This window comes from Hippopotamus amphibius, chromosome 4 (assembly GCF_030028045.1).
Source record: "Hippopotamus amphibius kiboko isolate mHipAmp2 chromosome 4, mHipAmp2.hap2, whole genome shotgun sequence".
Classification (NCBI taxonomy): Eukaryota; Metazoa; Chordata; class Mammalia; order Artiodactyla; family Hippopotamidae; genus Hippopotamus; species Hippopotamus amphibius.
In genome coordinates, this window is record NC_080189.1 from 129687097 (window position 1) to 129704614 (window position 17518).

At 43.5% G+C, this 17518-nt stretch overlaps 1 protein-coding gene across 1 annotated transcript in view; it reads right to left on the reverse strand.

Annotated features, from left to right (window-relative positions):
- ITGA8 (integrin subunit alpha 8) overlaps positions 1–16676 on the reverse strand; it is a 171380-nt gene extending 154704 nt beyond the window's left edge. Inside the window, exons 1-2 of the mRNA XM_057732743.1 lie at positions 16350–16676; positions 15534–15667 (exon numbers count right to left, since the gene is read on the reverse strand). Coding sequence (XP_057588726.1) covers positions 15534–15667; positions 16350–16555 — 340 coding nt within the window. The 5' untranslated portion in view covers positions 16556–16676. The remainder of the gene's footprint in view (positions 1–15533; positions 15668–16349) is intronic.
- Positions 16677–17518: the final 842 nt, after the last annotated feature.

Here is a 17518-nt window from a genome sequence, read left to right on the forward strand (position 1 = left end):
AAATGCTCGTGATTTAAAAAATAAAATAAAATAAAATGTAAGGCCCCAAGTGCTTTCTTTTCAAATTAAAATTCTTTCAGATTATTGTTTTTAAAACTTCAAACAATATAAAGTAAGAAAACGTGTATAAAAAATGTATGAGGTAGTACATGAAAGGCCACTGGAATCCCCCTCGCTGGACAAACTTGCTGTTGTTTTGTAAACCCATCCAGCCCCCTTCGGAGTTTTAGAGGCTGCTAGCTCATTCCCCTAGTTCGAGACATTTCTTTTCTGGAAATCATGAAGCTTTTATTTTAAATTATTTTTTTTATCTCACTATTTAAATGTTTGGTTCCAAACATAAGTAAATAACTAATAAAGTTAAAGGAGCTGAAAGTATGCTTTCAGAGTTCTAAGAAGGACGTCGATAAATATGGGTCGGGGGTAGCAACAGTAAACACACTCTCACACTCTTCCTAGTGTAGCGCTTCCCTGATCTAGATGAGAATGTAAATTTTCTGCTACAGTTATTTCCACGTCTGTATTGTCTTCTGGAGAATGAAGATCACATTTCCAGCTTCCTGTTTTGATAACCAATAAGGCCTAGCTCGTGTCCCTCAGACATTTATTTCTACATCATATAAAATCGTTTGAAATGTTCTTCATATGTAATTTGAGTCAGGCCGTATGTAAGCTTTGTTCTGGAAATACATATGGGCTTTTTTTCCTTTCTTTCTTTTTTGGGCATACTGTACAGCATGTGGAAGGACACAAGCGATTTCTTGGGTGAGTTTTTTGCTCATTGACGTGATGCAGCTAGAGGAGCAAATACCAAGAAACGAAAGAATCACCTCTTTCATTGGGAAGCGATAAGCCCTCTGGGGCAGATCAGACAGAACACTCTGTGTCTCCTCGTAGGACACACAAATGTGAAGGGCCGAGCTGGTTACAGGTGGGTTGTAGAGGTTGAGATCTCAACTTTGACCTCACCTCATCTACACTGGCTGGAATGGTTTTCCTTCCCATCTCACCCACCCCTGAGACAGACACACACACACACACATTCATCCTTCAGCTCTGACCTTTAATGATGCCCTCTTTGAAACGCTTTCCCAGCCACACAAAAAGGTCCCCCTTTAGTCAAGACCAGGAGCCCTCTTTCGCACACGTAAACCCTTCACTTTCTCCTGTTACAGCGCTTATCCCTATGAAAGGGCTGCCAGGCACTGGTCTTCTCTTTCACCGGACTTGAACATTTCAAGCTAGGTGAGTATGTCTGTCTTACTTGCTCTTTATACCTAGTAGAATGGCAGCTCCGTGAACCATGCCAGAAGTGTGGAATGCATCTGTGACAGCCACAAACCCTGCCCCTCCTAACACCACTCAGTAGCCAGTTCCTGCCAGTGCCTCCTTCTAGAGCTCTCTCAAGCCCATCTGCTTCTCTCCATTCCTCTGCCACTTCTCTAAGGTGACTCCCATTTCTTTAGCCTCAGTGGCTGTAACAGTCCCCTAGCTGTTTTCCCTTCCCCCAGGCTTGTCACCTTCAAATGCATGTTCCATCCTGACACTAGAATTCTTTCTAAAATGCCAAAATTCTTAGAACCAGCCATATCCCACCGTTATCTCACCAGCATCATCTTGTGTCATTCCCAACCATAGTGATTTTCTTTCAGCTCCTTGAATTCTTGCACTTTCTCTCATCTCTAGATTTTCTCACACTTGGAATAACTATCTGGGATCAAACATCTTGGCCATCGACATACCTGGGGAAATGAGAACTCTCAACTTAGATGTCACCTTCCAATCGTGAGGAGAATAGTGTACATCTCTGTTAAGGGCCCCAAAACTTATTTGCTTCAAGAAGTAATGAAAACCTCTCAGCACGGGTATCTTAGGAAGCAGACTGAATGACATAAATCTCTTCACTCTGATCTCAAAACAATACTTTTAAATACAGGATATGGATGGGTTTCAGGATGAAGGGTGTATAAACGTGCCTCCCAATAGCACTTGAAAAGTTCCTGTTGTAAGCTTGTATTTTCCTCTGGATCTCATTCCTGTTGCCAGAAGATGTGACAGTAAAAAGGGAACCAACCAGCATCTAATAAAATGGTTCATTCTGTGGTTTTTTAAACAAAAATCACCATTCTCAATGTTACACAAAATAAGCACTTCAGCATTCAAACCTTCTGTGTCTGCAATGTATACCTATGGAAGATTAATACCTGAGGTGGAATTATCCTGTAGGAAATCTTAAACTCCACCCCAAACAGGTAGGATCATATGATAGGTTGAGCAGAGGCAAAATGTCTTTCTTTCCCAAATCAATTCAGATTTTAAATTCACATGGTCCCTGTTCACAGCCTGGTAATCTTATCACTTCGTTGCTCAATTCATTCTGCCATTCTGCTATTACTATTTACGTTTTCTCCTTCTCCCAACCTTTTCTGTCTGCCTTCTCACTCTCAGCTGATAATCTTGCTTCTTATTTCACTGAGAAAATACAAAAAATGAAAAAAGATTTTCTTTTCCTATCACCAAACCCACCAACTTACTCTCAGTCTGCCTCCTCTGCCCACTGAGGATGGATCACCTTTGCGCTCCTCCAAGGCCAATCCCTCCATCTGTGTAAGGTCCCACCCATCCCTTTTCATCTACTCAGGAATCTGTTTCTGCACATCCTTCTCCTCCTCTAATCAACATCATCGTTTCCCTCTCAGCGGAACAATCCGTATTACATTACAAACACGCCATCATGTCTTCTTGATGGTTACATTTCTGTGGTTCCCATTTAGGGCAGAATTTCTTGGGAAAAAATGGCTCTACAGACTTGCTGTCTCCTGTTGTTCTTCTCCCATTCTCTCCTGACACACACCACTGCAACTGCTTTTGTCAGCTGTCAATCACTTTCCGTGACCAAATCAAGTGTTCCAAGCTCACTCCGCCTCACACAAATGTCTTCATTGGCCTCTTGACTTCTTTTGCCTAACTGGCCACTCCTTCTAGCATTGCTATACATCCTCCTCAATTCTCTGGTTTTTCTTTAAATGTCAGGGACTCCAGGACTCCATCTCAACCTTGACCTTTCCCCTCCGCTCCCCTTCTCTCTTCTCTCTGCTTCACTTCGCTTCTCCTCCCTTCTTCTCTTCATTCATGCCAACTCCCTAAGTCATGGCCTTAAATATCATCAACATGCTTACAGCTTCCACGTTTAAATCTCCAGGCCTCTTGCCCGAACTCTGGGTTTATTTATCCAACTGCTCACTTGACATCACTAGGGTGTCTAACAAGCATCTCCAATTTCTCATATCTGGACTCAACTGGATATTTTCTCTAAGATTTGCTCAGTCTCATTCTTCCAGTTACTCAGACCAAATTTTTCTCTTTCTTCTGTACCTTTCCTCTGATCCATAAGGAAAATTCTACCAACTGCACTTTCAAATAAATCCCAAATCCAACAATTTCTCAACCCTAAGTTCTATCATTCAACCCAAACCACACTTTTCTATCACCAGATGATGGAAACGTCTCCTACCCCGTTCCCTTGCTTCTGCTCCTGGTTTCCTACACTCTTTTAAACCGATCCTTTTAAAAACATAATCCAAACTCTGTTACTCGTCTACTCAAAACCACCATTGGCTGCCCATCACTCTTAGAATAAAATCCAAAGTCCTGACTCTAGCCTTTAAGGTGCTATAAAGTCTTGCCTATACCTGGTTCTCTGGCCTCATTTTCCCTCATTCTTTTCCTGACTGTCTTCTCTTTAACTCAGTTGGCTTTCTTCATTTCCCAAGAACACGCTCCTCTCCAGACTTAACATTGACCTTCCTGCCACCTAGAACATTCCCCCTGCTCCATACACTATGGTTCCTTCCCTCACTTAATTTAGGCCTTTGCTCAAACATCACCCTCTCAATGAAACTTTCCCTGACCACCTTTGGTAAGCAAAACAATAGCCCCCAAGATGTCTACACCGTAATCCCCCAAACCTGAGACTATGTTAGGAGAATTAAGGTTGCAGATGGAATTAAGTTTGCTAATCAGTTGACCTTAAAATAGGGAGATTATCCTGGTTATCTGGAGGCCCCAGAGTAATAACAAAGATACTTTAAAGTGAAAGAGGAAGGCAGAAAAGGAGAACCAGAAGCATGGCAGTGTGAGAAGGACTCAGCTGGACAGTGCTGGCTTGAAAATGGAAGTGGGCCATGACCCAAGGAATGTGGGCAGCTTCTAGAAGCTGGAGAAAGCAAGGAAACAGATTCCACCCCCAGAGCTTCCAGGAGCACAGCTCTGCCAACACCTTGATTTTAGCCCAGGGAGACCTATTTTAGATTTGGCCTCCAGAACTGTATGAAAATCAGTTTGTATTGTTCAAAGCCATGAAGTACATGGTAATTTGTTACAGCAGCAGCAAGAAAATAATACCCCAGCCAATCTAAAAAAAAAGAAAGTGCACACGTGTGTATACACATATGCACACACACACCACTCTGTCCCCTTGGTCTTACCTTACTTTTTCTCAGCTTGTCACTAGCTATTCACTATAAATCCCACAAGGGTAAGTTCATGGCCATACTGCCAGGGTCAAGGACAACACCTGCTTGTAGAAGGTTTCTAACGCACCTCTTGTCGCTGAAATTTGATTTTACTGTTTGCTAACTCTAAGCTTTATTTTCAGTTCCACTGGTCCTTAAGAGAAAATAGTTGACCCTTGAACAATGCTGGGGATGGGTTCCAAGACCCACCATGGATACCAAAAGCCTCAGATGCTCAAGCCCTACAGTCTGCCCTCTGTAACCACAGCTCTGCATCTGCAGACTCAATCATCTGAGGATCCTTTAATAATGTAGTGTTTATTGAAAAAAAAAATCCTCCTATAAATGGATTGGCAAAGTTCAAATCCCTGTTGTTCAAGGGTCAACTGCATTTTGTAAGTAAAAATGAGTTAAAGTTAACCAAAGGGTGCTTTGAAGGGAAAAGACATTATGATTTAATAACATGTTACCCAAGGAGCCTGACTTAAAGGATGAAGGGTATTCAGTCTTTGCAGACAATACCTGTGCCAGAGGATGAAGACCAGATGGAACAAGTTGAGAACTGATTGTCAGTATGAGTTACACCCATATCTTCACATCTGTTGATAGAAACATGTTCGTTTCCTTGCCATGTGACTGCTTCTTACCATAAATGTGGGGATCAGGACCATAGCCCCAGAGAACTATGCCCTGAAAAGGGCCCCCTAAAAATATCCTGCAACATATGTCCATTAGAAATAGAAGAGAAACCTGTTTCTTTTGTTTGTTTTTTTAATGTTCGGCTGCATTGGGTCTTTGTTGCTGCATGTGGGCTTTATCTAGTTGCCGCAAGCAGGGCTGACTCTTTGTTGCGGTGAGTAGGCTTCTCAGTGAGGTGGCTTCTCTTGCTGCTGAGTACAGGCTCTATGTGCATGGGCTCAGTAGTTGTGGTGCACGGGCTCAGTTGCTCTGACGCATGTGGAATCTTCCCGGACCAGGGATCGAACCTGTGTCCCTGTATTGGCAGGGGGATTCTTAACCACTGTGCCACCAGGGAAGTTCTGAGAAAAACCTGTTTTAATCACATTTGCCCAGACAACCTCTTCCATTGCATTTCCTTCCTAGTTCTCTTTTAAAGGTTGTGCGTAAACAATTTTGATGGGAGTGTGTAAACACACCAATCTAACACAAAGTGTTAGATATTCAAATAACCTGGCCTGGCCAACCTCCTGGGCATGCTTTACCCACCAAATGTGAGGAGAAGTAGTAAATGTCAGTTCCACCCAGAAGCTTTCATAGACAATGTGCAATTTGCCACATGCCTTCCCAGTTAGAGCAACCTTGAAGGCACATGTCAATAAGGACTCTCCATTAGCCTGGGTCTCTGGATCCCTTGAATAAGCAGAGGCTCCTCTTCAGCTCATATTAACCAGATAGTATGAACAAGCAATAAACCTTGGCTGGTTTAAGCCAGAGATTTGGGCTGATACTACAGTAATCCCTGGGCATTCTTTGGCTTAGGAAATGTGAGGGGAAATAATGACTGCCCAAAAATATTCTATCCTATGGATCCAAAGGGTTTCTTTAGTCCATGAATTCTCAGTGCCTTTTCTAGAATATATATTGTGAGTCTCAAAGAAGATGGGATGGTTAATCTGATGTGTCAGCCTGCCTGGATCATGAGATGCCTGGGTATTTGACTAACCATTACTTCTGGATGTGTCTGTGAGGGCGTTTCCGGATGAGATAAGCCTTTAAATTGGTGGACTCAGTAAGGCAGTTTGCCCCCCAAATAGAGCTCTTATTCTAGAAACTGTCGTGTCAGACCACCGTGCCTATGTTTCTATTGATGTAGGAGCAATCTAGAATGCAAACAGGTGATACATTGCATCTTCTTCTCCATACACATATAATTGTCATTGAAACCATCCTCCGTCTTCTGTATTTTGAAACATAAGCACCTAAATGTAAATGAGTACATTTCTAAACTACTCTACCACGTACACCCATGACAAAAGAGGGAGCAACTAAGATCTCTTTTAGCCAATACAGAACCTGAACTGTGGTTTTCCATTGTTAATCTCCATAACACTTCAGTGAATTCAATACTTTCCTGTAGAAATTTTTGCATGTTTTGTTTTATACTTATTTTTCCTGATGATAAATAAATACCATTCATGGTTTTTAAAAATAAGTGCACTAGAAAAAGAAGAAAAAAACAGTTTTAATTACATTTCCCAATAGCCTCTCATTGCCTGTGTCTTCTTGTACTCTTCTACAGGTTGTAGGCACAATTTTGAGTTTTATGTTTTTCACTTAATATTAAACAAAAGTATTTCCCCATTATCCTGATTCTTGGTAGGCTTCCCTTTTTATGGTTCCATTATACCCAATTGTGTGATGTATACCATCATTTACATGAAATACATCCATATTTAGGGTGTTTGATAACGCCCTACTTATTTTTTAGTGTTATGCCCCTTTTCTTCTAAAAAAGGATCTGCAGCAACTTTAGAATTAATTTCTGAAACATATTTTCCACTGGGAATTGTAGGAAGAGAGAAGCTAGAAAAAAATATCAGAAAATCATTCCTGAAAAATAAGATGTTCTGGGTGTTTAAGAGAGTGGCACCAGGACATGGGCTCAGGGTGAGTGGGGACATGGGTGTACACAGTACATGTTTGAGAGGTAAGCTGTGATGTATTGTGGAGCCATGTGGCAAGAGGCAGGGGTGGCTTATGCCAGAGACATGTGGGCTCATCATGGGGAATGACAACAGACCCATCTGAAATGGAGCCATAACCTGGCCAGGTGAGGGGGGAGTTAGCTTTGACCTGCTACAGCTGGGGTGAGATGCTGTGTGTAACGTGGACTGTGTAGGGTCCTTGCATAAACCTATTCCTGTAGCAATGGTGTGTGCCCTTCTCTCTCATCTCTACATGTCCTGGAAATCAGGGCTGATCGATACAGAAGCTTTTGCAATTTCATACACAAATCTGTGTCCATATGTCAAATATCAGAGCTTGAGAATAGAATTGACCTAATGTTAATAAGTTAATGCCCTGCAGTGCGGTTATACTAATTTTGATCACTACAGTATTGGGTTTGAAGTGAGATCTCCTTAGTTTAATGGTGATCCATGAGAGGTCCCATGCCTGAATTTCAGCAAGCATATGAGAATTATCAAGGAGGATGCTTCGTTGCAAAGATTTATTCTGATTCAACATGTTTCTATTCACAGTTTTCTTGCCAAACACATTCTGAACTTAGTATTCTTTATTTAAAGAATGGTAAAGAAGGTCCTACATGATGAGCTGATATATTGTTTGACCCTATTTGGGGGCAGTAAGATGACTTAGCTTTTCAGGGTTAATGTGTCCTTATACTTCGAGCTATTATTACATCAGACCTTCCTGTAGTCTAAGAATTTAAACTTACATGCTTGTAGCAATGGCCATACAACCAGCTTTAATCTTTGTATTGAATATATAACTCTCTAGCATACTCCGTAATGTTTCTCTCTGTCTCTCTCTTTTTTTGGGGATGGGGGGAGGGTTTATTTACATGCAGTAAAATTCACCCTTGGTGATGTACAGTTCAATGAATTTTTTTTTATTTTTTTTTATTTTTTTGGGGGTACACCAAGTTCAATCATCTGTTTTTATACACATATCCCCGTATTCCCTCCCTTCCTTGACTCCCCCCCCTCGAGTCCCCCCCCACCCTCCCCGCCCCAGTCCTCTAAGGCATCTTCCATCCTCGAGTTGGACTCCCTCTGTTATACAACAACTTCCCACTGACTATCTATTTTACAGTTGGTAGTATATATATGTCTGTGCTACTCTCTCGCTTCGTCTCAGTTTCCCCTTCACCCCCCGCCCCCTCCCAAACCTCGAGTTCTCCAGTCCATTCTCTGTATCTGCGTCCTTGTTCTTGTCACTGAGTTCATCAGTACCATTTTTAGATTCCGTATGTGAGTTAGCATACAATATTTGTCCTTCTCTTTCTGACTTACTTCACTCTGTATTGTAGTTCTATCCACCTCATTACATATATATCTCCATCTCATCCCTTTTTATAGCTGAGTAATATTCCATTGTGTATATATGCCACATCTTATGTATCCATTCATTTGTTGATGGGCATTTAGGTTGCTTCCATGTCCTGGCTATTGTAAATAGTGCTGCAATAAACATTATGAGTTCAATGAATTTTGATAAATACATGTAGTCATGGATCCACCATCACAGTCAAGATGCAGGAAGTCCCATCAGCTCCCCAAATTCCCTTGGTCTTCCCCTTTGGAGACAACCCCTCTTTCCCACTCCTAATGGCCTGGCAACCATTTCTATAAAGACAGTTTTATATTCTATGCTTTACTTTTACTAAAACAATTAAAAGGGTAAATGATCACTTTTGCCAGTGTTGTGGACCTAGAAGAGTTTCTCAACTTGCAGACCTTTGGGTCTAATCTCAGAGAGTCAGGAGCTGGCCTTTCTGCAGGGCTGGGGACGGGCCCCATTCCTTCCCAGCTGGTCTGAGAGCTGCCTGGCTGGGATCTGGAATGGAGCAACACCGATGTATTAGGTAGAATGTTTGGGGTTTTTTGTTATTTATTTATTTATTTATTTATTTATTTACTTACTTAATTTATTTATTTATTGGCTGTGTTGGATCTTCGTTGCTGCGTGAGGGCTTTCTCTAGTTGCAGAGAGTGGGGGCTACTCCTCATTGCGGAGCATAGGCTCCTCTAGGCGCTCAGGCTTCAGTAGTTGTGGCATGCAGGCTCAGTAGTTGTGGCTTGCAGGCTCTAGAGTGCAGGCTCAGTAGTTGTGGCACACGGGCTTACTTGCTCCATGGCATGTGGGATCTTCCTGGACCAGGGCTCGAACCCGTGTCTCCTGCATTGGCAGGCGGACCCTTAACCACTGTGCCACCAGGGAAGCCCTTATATAGAATGTTTAAAGTATAAATTGCCTATTCGTGCATAACAATTTGCTTATCTTCCTTAAATCCCCTTATAGCATAACCCAGAATCAAAAGTATTTTTAATCTATTTTAGTGTTTCAATATGCAGGTACACCTCACTTGACGCACTAATATGTTTTGTGAAGATGTATTTAAACTGAATTTTGAAGACTAAATATTTTTAAAGTGAGCACTTTTAATAAGATCAACAATTAGTCTTTTATCTCTCTTCCTCAAAAATCCACGTTTATGTATCTGGATGGTGTCCTTCAGGGCACAGCTGAGCTGAGCTTTTTAGAAATGTTGGCAGTTCTCTCCATCAACACAACTCACAGGTACAGGACTCTGTACACAACAGGTAACGTTTGAACGTGCCCATCTCAACTGGCCAGCTTCCATGTGCCAGTGCGTTTTTCTTGCTTTCAGAACAATTTCAAGACAGTTTCCTACATTTCTCCCAGAATGCTGCAGTTGCTGCACGGATTCTTCCTGCCAAGAGCCTGGAAGCCTGTTCCATCACACACACTTCCAGCTTCTTGAAAGAATTTTGCAGATTAAGCAACAGGCGCCCAATGCTCAGTCTACTCAACTAGCCATAGAGCAGATCTGTTTCCCATTTCTCGTTGGACTTTCAAGGACTTCCTTTTTCTAATTGCTTCCTCCAGTGCCGTGTGCCGTAGGGACCCTGCCTCCTCCCTTCCCATGTCGGGACTTGACGGTGATTGCGTTTTGTCACATGAAAGTCTGAGCCAGTTGGCGGAAGCTGAGGGGTGTTGGCTGCATCTTTCGGGCCAGCCTGTTGGTCATGGGAGCCGTCATGAACTGCTTCTAGAATAAGTAAGCCTTCCAGCTTCATCACCCCTGATGACTCAGCGGGATCAGCACTGAGCAGAGTAAGCTTTCTGCCCTAATCTATATTTGTGTGTATATGTATTATATATATATTAGATATATATATATAGCGTGTGTGTGTGTGTAGCAAAACTTACCCTAATTCTGGCAATATTGATTCTTAGAAGAAGCAGGTTATCTTTGGGCTGCTTTCCACCTTTTTCCTCCCCCCACTTTCAATTGAACTTACGAGGATCCAGATTTCTGCTGTCTGAGTTCTGTCACATTTGTGTTACTTTCTCTGTCATTTACTGGGGTAGCCGTGCCCTACGTTTGCCTTTGCTTTGTTCCTGAACAAAACCTGGTTTCTTTCTGAGGAAGTTAGAAGAGCTAGACTTATGTGACCAATATGTTTCCTAAACCTCACATGAGAAAAAGGGCGCACCCAATCCTATCAAAAAACAACCCTGTACCAGTCACAGTGCCACACGCTGTAAGCTGCTTCTTATGGTGGGCTCATTCAACACAAAATAGAACAGACTCCTGCCCCCCACCCCCAACAAAGTCTTCCGGTCTCCAAGCTAAAACACAATTCCGACAAAAATCGTACCATCCTACAGCTTTGAAATATCCTAACCAAACTGTCTTCCATTTTAAGTGTTTTTTGTTTGTTTGTTGAACACAAAGATGTTAAATTAAGACCAGGCAAATTCTGGTAGTCCTTCTCAGATGCCTCCCAAATCTCAGTGGTTACCTCCTACTTCTTGCTGTTCTCTCTTTAAGTGGGTCCCTAATTGGAAGGGTTCCCAGCTCTTTGCCCCTCTGTTGTTACTCATGATTAGCACTATTAATTAGCACATGCTATTATCTTTCCCCTCAAAATGGTTCATCTGAGCATTCACAAGATCAAATATTTGTGTACTAAGATTTTGTTACCATTGTTGCAGTTTGCCTTCTTATCTTCCCAAATATGGAGTGTCTGTTTCATCCTGTGTCATTCACTGGGCTTCTAGTGGGAGAGCTGTAATCTAGGAGTTTTTAATGTTATCCACACATGCGTTTGGAAAATGTAGGAAGAAGAAAAACAGCGAACCTTGGAGTAGATTTAGAAAGGAGGGGCATGAATTTGGCAGAGGCGATGTTTTACGTTTCAGACGTGGGGCACAGTTCAGAGGCAAAAGTGAAAGAAATCAGTTTGGTGACAGGGGAATTTTATTCTAGTGAAGTAAGAGGGAAAGACAGCAGGGAGATGAGAGAAGAGCATTTTTGAAACCACTTGATTTTGTGCAGAGCAGGAAAATTATCTACTCTTTGCACTTGGCTCCTCCCCCACCACCATATGCTTCCCGAAAGTTTTCTTTTTCCACACTTGAAAGGACCACAGATTTTAATAGTATTCATACATTTGCAGTGCTAGGCGATTCCCAGCTTCCTCTGTTTTTGTGTTTATGATGAGAAGTAATTTTTTAAAATCCAGGTTACAGGATGAAGTAAAAATAAAATAAATGACTGTGAAATGAAAAAAAATTTCAAACGCAAAGGCAGTTTTAAAAAAAGGCAGTTGACCTTAAATAAACTAAGGTTCAAGATCACAGCCAGATTCAGAGACCAAATTATAGGGCAGTCTCCTCCAATGTCTAGGCTGAGAGAGTTTAGTAGGTTACCACAGCGAACATTAATTTGTAGACACCCCAGGGGCCTGAACAAGTTGAAACAACATCATTAAAAGGTCAAATTTACTTAGAATGTCTTGAATTCAGATGTAATAGTAAAAGCAGACAGGGTGGAAGACAGAGCCAGTCATGATTCTCTGTACAAAGGACTATTTGCAATGTGATATATATGGATGCCTGACACATCGCACTCTATTACGTGCATGTCAGTTTGCAGGGGTCCAGCACTGAGAGCCATGACTTTGTCAAGCAAAGAAACGGTCTTCCACTTTGGGGGAAAACTGCACATTGCTGCCCGCGGGCAGAGGGTAAGACAAGAGGCAGCTGATGGGAATGCGGAGGGCGCACAGGTGGGATAGGCTGTAGCAAACCGGGAGCCTATACAACCCGTCATTCCCACCAAGATAAAGGCTGCCTCGACCACCTCGGGTTTCCACAACCTTCTACCCAAACTGCTTTCCCCTTTCAGATCTTCTCTGGAGGAGTCATTTTAATTGGAACTTGTGAAGGTAATTTTGGGGTGGGGAAGTGGAGGAGGGGGAGGGAAGGTGAGCAGTGCCTCAACTCCTTGGGATCTGACCTGAATGTGCAGTCTGTTAGGACCAGCCCTGTATCTACTGTTTACCATTGTGTGGTCTTGGATGTATCTTTTAAACACCTTTGATGTCTGTTTCCTTATTCATAAAATGGGTTTTACATGGTCATTTTGTTGTATGGATTAGAAATAATATGTTTACGTGACTGGTACCTAGTAGGTGATGAATAAATGCAATGCAGCTGGCAGCGTTGGCGGCCACACCCAGTGTCAGAGTGCCTCTACTGCTGCCTTTCATCTTTGGTTCCAAGATCATACTCTGCCCACAGAACCGACACTTGAACTGGAAATAGCTCTACAGGCTCCTGCTGTCCCTCCTTCCCTTTCACAGCTTTGCAGCAAATGGCATTCGCTGGCACCCCCACCGTCTCGGGGCTCATGGATAAAGGCCCCCACTCAGTAGCAACCGCCTGAGCCACAGGCCTCTGATTCTTACTCTCCCACCCATCCTCAGGCCATTCCCAGGAGCAGCCAAGGTTCCTGGGCCCACAGTACCCCCTGATGGCTAACACAGGGAACATTCTTTTCTCAGTCATTCTTAACGTCTCTCTGAAACTCCCCCGGGTTTCACATGTCACTGCTTTGTTCATTCCCTTCACAGACCATTCATCTCTTACAAATGTTGTGTGGCCTCCCCTGCCTTGCCTTTTTTTTTTTTTTCATTTCTTGCTCAATTATTTCAGAAACATCTGTCTCCCTCCCTGTTTCTTTCCCTCACTTTGTTCCATTTAATGAATCCTCAAATTATGGTGATATGGTTGCAAGTATAAAATAGTAGGATGAGTGCTTCTCTCAGGAAAAACCCCCATCCATTTAAAAGTGAAAGAAGACACAGTGTAGAACCAGAAGCATTAATCTCGAAAGCCCTTTGAGATATCCAGATGTCTTCCTGAGAACCTGCACAGAAGGTGTCATCTACCCCGTGCTCTTTCTCCAAGGAACACTGATCTTTTCTCAACACTCTTAGTATTTTCCTATTTGTTTAATTGCCAAAATTGTACTAGTTTGTCCCCTACTGTTTCATTGCAAATACAATTCAGCCACAGTAAGGGTTAAGTGCATTCCTGTGGGTTATTCTGGAAACCAAAGCACAATCTTTCAGCATTAGTTCTCTATGGAAACTGAATTCGAAGCTCTAGACAGTTGCTTTAGAATAAACTTTTGAGAAATGTTACCTATTGTAATTTAACACTGGAAACTTTTGGTTGGGAGTGGTCAGTTTTTAATAATTCATATTGATGTCTGTATCCTCTGGTTTTCATCTGTTGAAATGTGACATCTACTGGGATTAGTACTTAGAAAGGTATTCAGGTGTGACTTACCTGGACAGACATTGATTATTCCTTATCAGCGAGAAAATATACTAGCCAGATCCTGATCTGATATGTTGATATGTTATGGGAATTTTCTAGAAAGTTATTAAATTGATGTCCATGACTATAGATTGATTGTTGACAAAAATAAATCAAATGTCTCAAAATGCAAATGTTAATTTCCCTTAGCTTAAATTCAGATATGCCAACAAGTTATGTTTTTATTTATCAAGGCTTACGTTTAAAATACTTTTTAAAATACAAATGATTTTGACATGCATTAGTAAAATACCATTGATTTTATGCTTAATCTTTCTGATTTAGGAAATTTATTCTCAAGCTAGAGGTCAGTAATTAGAAGCTTGTAAAGTCCTGATTCAACAATTGAAAGATTTCTTTCACAAATTAACATCAAGTGGTTTAATTTTGCCAGTTTCTAATAGTTAAATTTTAAAGTAAAAGCTTATAAAAATTGGTATGAAATAACTGAATTAGTTAATAAAATGGTAAATGACCTATTGTGGCCATATATAGACACATATGAAAAACAATTTTCAAGTGCTTTTATAAAATATTTCCTAGTTTGGTCATAATTCAAGGTAATGCTTGCATAGGAGTTTTTTCTTTGAAATAATTTCCATATTCTTAGAATTGAAATTATTTTCTCCTTTAAAATAAAAACTGCAAATCAGTTAAAAGTAACAGGTAAATACCACCCATCAATTTCATCAAAATTCTGTGAAAACTGATGCTCTATGTAAATTCTAAATGCATACAATGTAACAATAATGAAGAATGATATCATAAAATAGTTGTGTGATGCAAAAGTTATTTTAACTGATTGTTCATCAAAGAACGTTATTTGAGCTGACATATTCACATTTTTCTGAAAAGAGGTATTTGCTTTCCAATAATGTATACCTTTTGAATTCATAAAGTTTTGGAGGTACAAATTAAAACATTCAGTGTTAATGTTTTTGAAAGCATTAAGTTTAAATTATTTTCTCAAGACCCAAGGAGAAAACACCAGAGGAAGCATAACCAGCCTGAATTGTTTAAAATGTATTTTCCCTCTAATTAAATAAGAAACATCTGTCTAGGGATTTTGGAAATGAATGTAATCCATCCACACTCTGCCTGTACTCGTTTGCATCCAATGTCCAGTATTTTGAAAGAAAATTCTTTCTTTCTGTAAAGAATTAAACAGCAACATGGAGTGATGTCTGCGTCCGTAGCAGCTGACTCTCGCCTCCGGAGCTTGGACACTGGAAATGCTAAGGGTCTGTCTTTTCCCAGATTTGTCCTTGAGAAGCAACCAAACTCTCTCCAGAATCAAGGTTAGGGTATAACATCTGCATTTCTCCAAACCATCCACTCACCCCGAAAATACTTATCTCGGAGTAGTAAAGAAACAGCAGTTACCAGGATGCATCCAAATACCCAAGCTCAAAATACTATTCCCCCTCTAGGGTGCATTCAACACTTCCCTCCCCTTCGCTCTGGCTTTAAAAAGCTGACTTCTCTAGGGACTTGCACCGCCCACAACACAGACTCGTCAGACAGGCCAAATGAGTACAAAGAAAGTGGGGAGTTGACTCTGGGGTGGCTGTGGCTCTTTGAAATCAGGACCCACAGCTGAGAATGACAAGTCTCACTTACTGGTGTTGTCAAACGGTATCTGCCTGCATTGCGCAGACCCCTCGGCGGGCCAAGGACAGTAGTAGACGGCTCCCCCTTCCACGATGTCTGGCTGGCTGGTGTTGGCTTTGGGCGCCCCAACCAAGACACTCGCTCTGCGAAAGGGTTGGAGAAAATCACTCCTTAGGAATCATAACCGTGAGCACAGGCGACGCAGTCTCTGGAGCAGTCTGCCCACCGAGACTAGGGTTGGGGTCAGAGGCAGAAACGCATTTGTGATGGAGACCGACTGTCAAACTAGATTTCCTCTTGGAAACCTATGGGCGTCTGAAACCTGGTTTGGAAGAGGGTGCAAACAGTCCTCATTCTTCCCTAGGTGGAGCTATGTATATAGTGAGCTGAGAGAAGCGGGGAAAAAAATAGTAAAGGACAGAGCCCAGCTGCTTGCAGCAGACAGCACTTTGCGCCCAGACACTTAATTGTTGCAGGCTATGTATAAACAGACCGTGTTGTGGTCGTCGTTTTAACTTGCTTGAGTCTGTTCGGTTCCGTTTTCCCCTTTGTATGATGCTCGAGTCTTTGTCCTGGGAACTCCCCGGGGCTTTCGGATTCTAGGTAAGTGACATGTCCCTAGTTCAAAGTTCACAAGGCACATCTAGCAATGGAAGAGGAGAGAGGAGGCTGGTGGCGGGGAGCCGGACGGGACCCCAAGTAGGCAGCGGGAGGGACTCTCAGGATCGGCTGCCATCAGGCTGCGGGGACAGGCGCGGGTCCCCCGGCAGAGGGGCAGGGACCCAAGCTGGGGCGGGGTGCGCCCGCGCACGCGGGGCGACTTACGTGCGAGCGGCAGGTATGTGGAAGTCCACGGCGTAGCCGAAGTAGCTGCCCTCGGGGCCGCTGTACACCGTGAGCTTGTCCACGTCCAAGTTGAACGCCTGCGACGCCGGGCACCAGAGCATCCCCAGCGCGGCCGAGAAGCAGCAGAGGGGCGCGAGCGGCGGCGCCCGGTTGCTCCGGGGACCGCGGCGGGCCCGGGCAGACATCGCCCTCCGCCCGGGCGGTACTCAGCGGGCAGCGGGAGCCGAGGAGCCCGGCCGGGAAACGGCGGGCGTGGCGGCTGGCGGTCCCCGATGCCCGCGTCCCGGGTCGGTGCGCGCGGCGCGTCCGCGGTGACAGCCCCGGGCGCTCCTCCGCGCGGCCCCTGCGGTCTGCTGGCCGCCTGATCCCGCGGCTCGGGGGACTGGCGGAGGGGATCCGAGCCCTCCTCTGGCAGCGGGAGGGGGTCCGGCGCACTCGGGGCGTCTCCTAGCGGCAAGTCCGCGCACTGCGGGCCGGAGCCCGCGACTCCCCCGCCGCCCTCGCCCCCGCTGGCTGCAGGCGCCAGGCGCCTGTACCGGCCACCCGGCTTTCTACTGCAGTTGCGTCTCAAGAACGATCTGAGCCTCACACAGGCCAATTCAAGCCACTGCTTTTGGAAGCAAATCTCCCCCTTCCCCTGCCAGCCCCCCACCGCACGGGGCGAGGGTTTGCTCCAGTGTCTCCCAAATGGAAGAATGTGAAAGCGTACCCCACCACGAGGGACCGGGCCAGACAAAGCCGTGATCTTTGCATCACCTCTGCAGCCTGAAGACCCCTCAGTGTCGGTGGTTTGTTCGTCTGTGACTGAGAATTAAAGTTTAAATCCATCCCACCTCCCTGCAGAGAGAACTAATAAACACAGCAATCCTGTGGATTTTATTTAGGTGTTTCTCAAAGGCACGTGGGGCTTATTAAATGACTTTGTCCTGTATCTCCGTGACCCTGTGTAATTGTGGTGAAAACTGGCAAAGTTGGGAATGTTGGAATTTACAGTTTACCAGCAGGGGTTGAGGGTCTAGGTTGGAATCTGCAGGAGTTCAAACATCGGTTCCAAGCCACGGATGTTAGGATGTTATTGATCTCTTTTGGTGTCTTCTGCTTGGGAGAGGGAGTGAAGGACAAGTAGGGGGAGAAGGCAGAAGAGAACC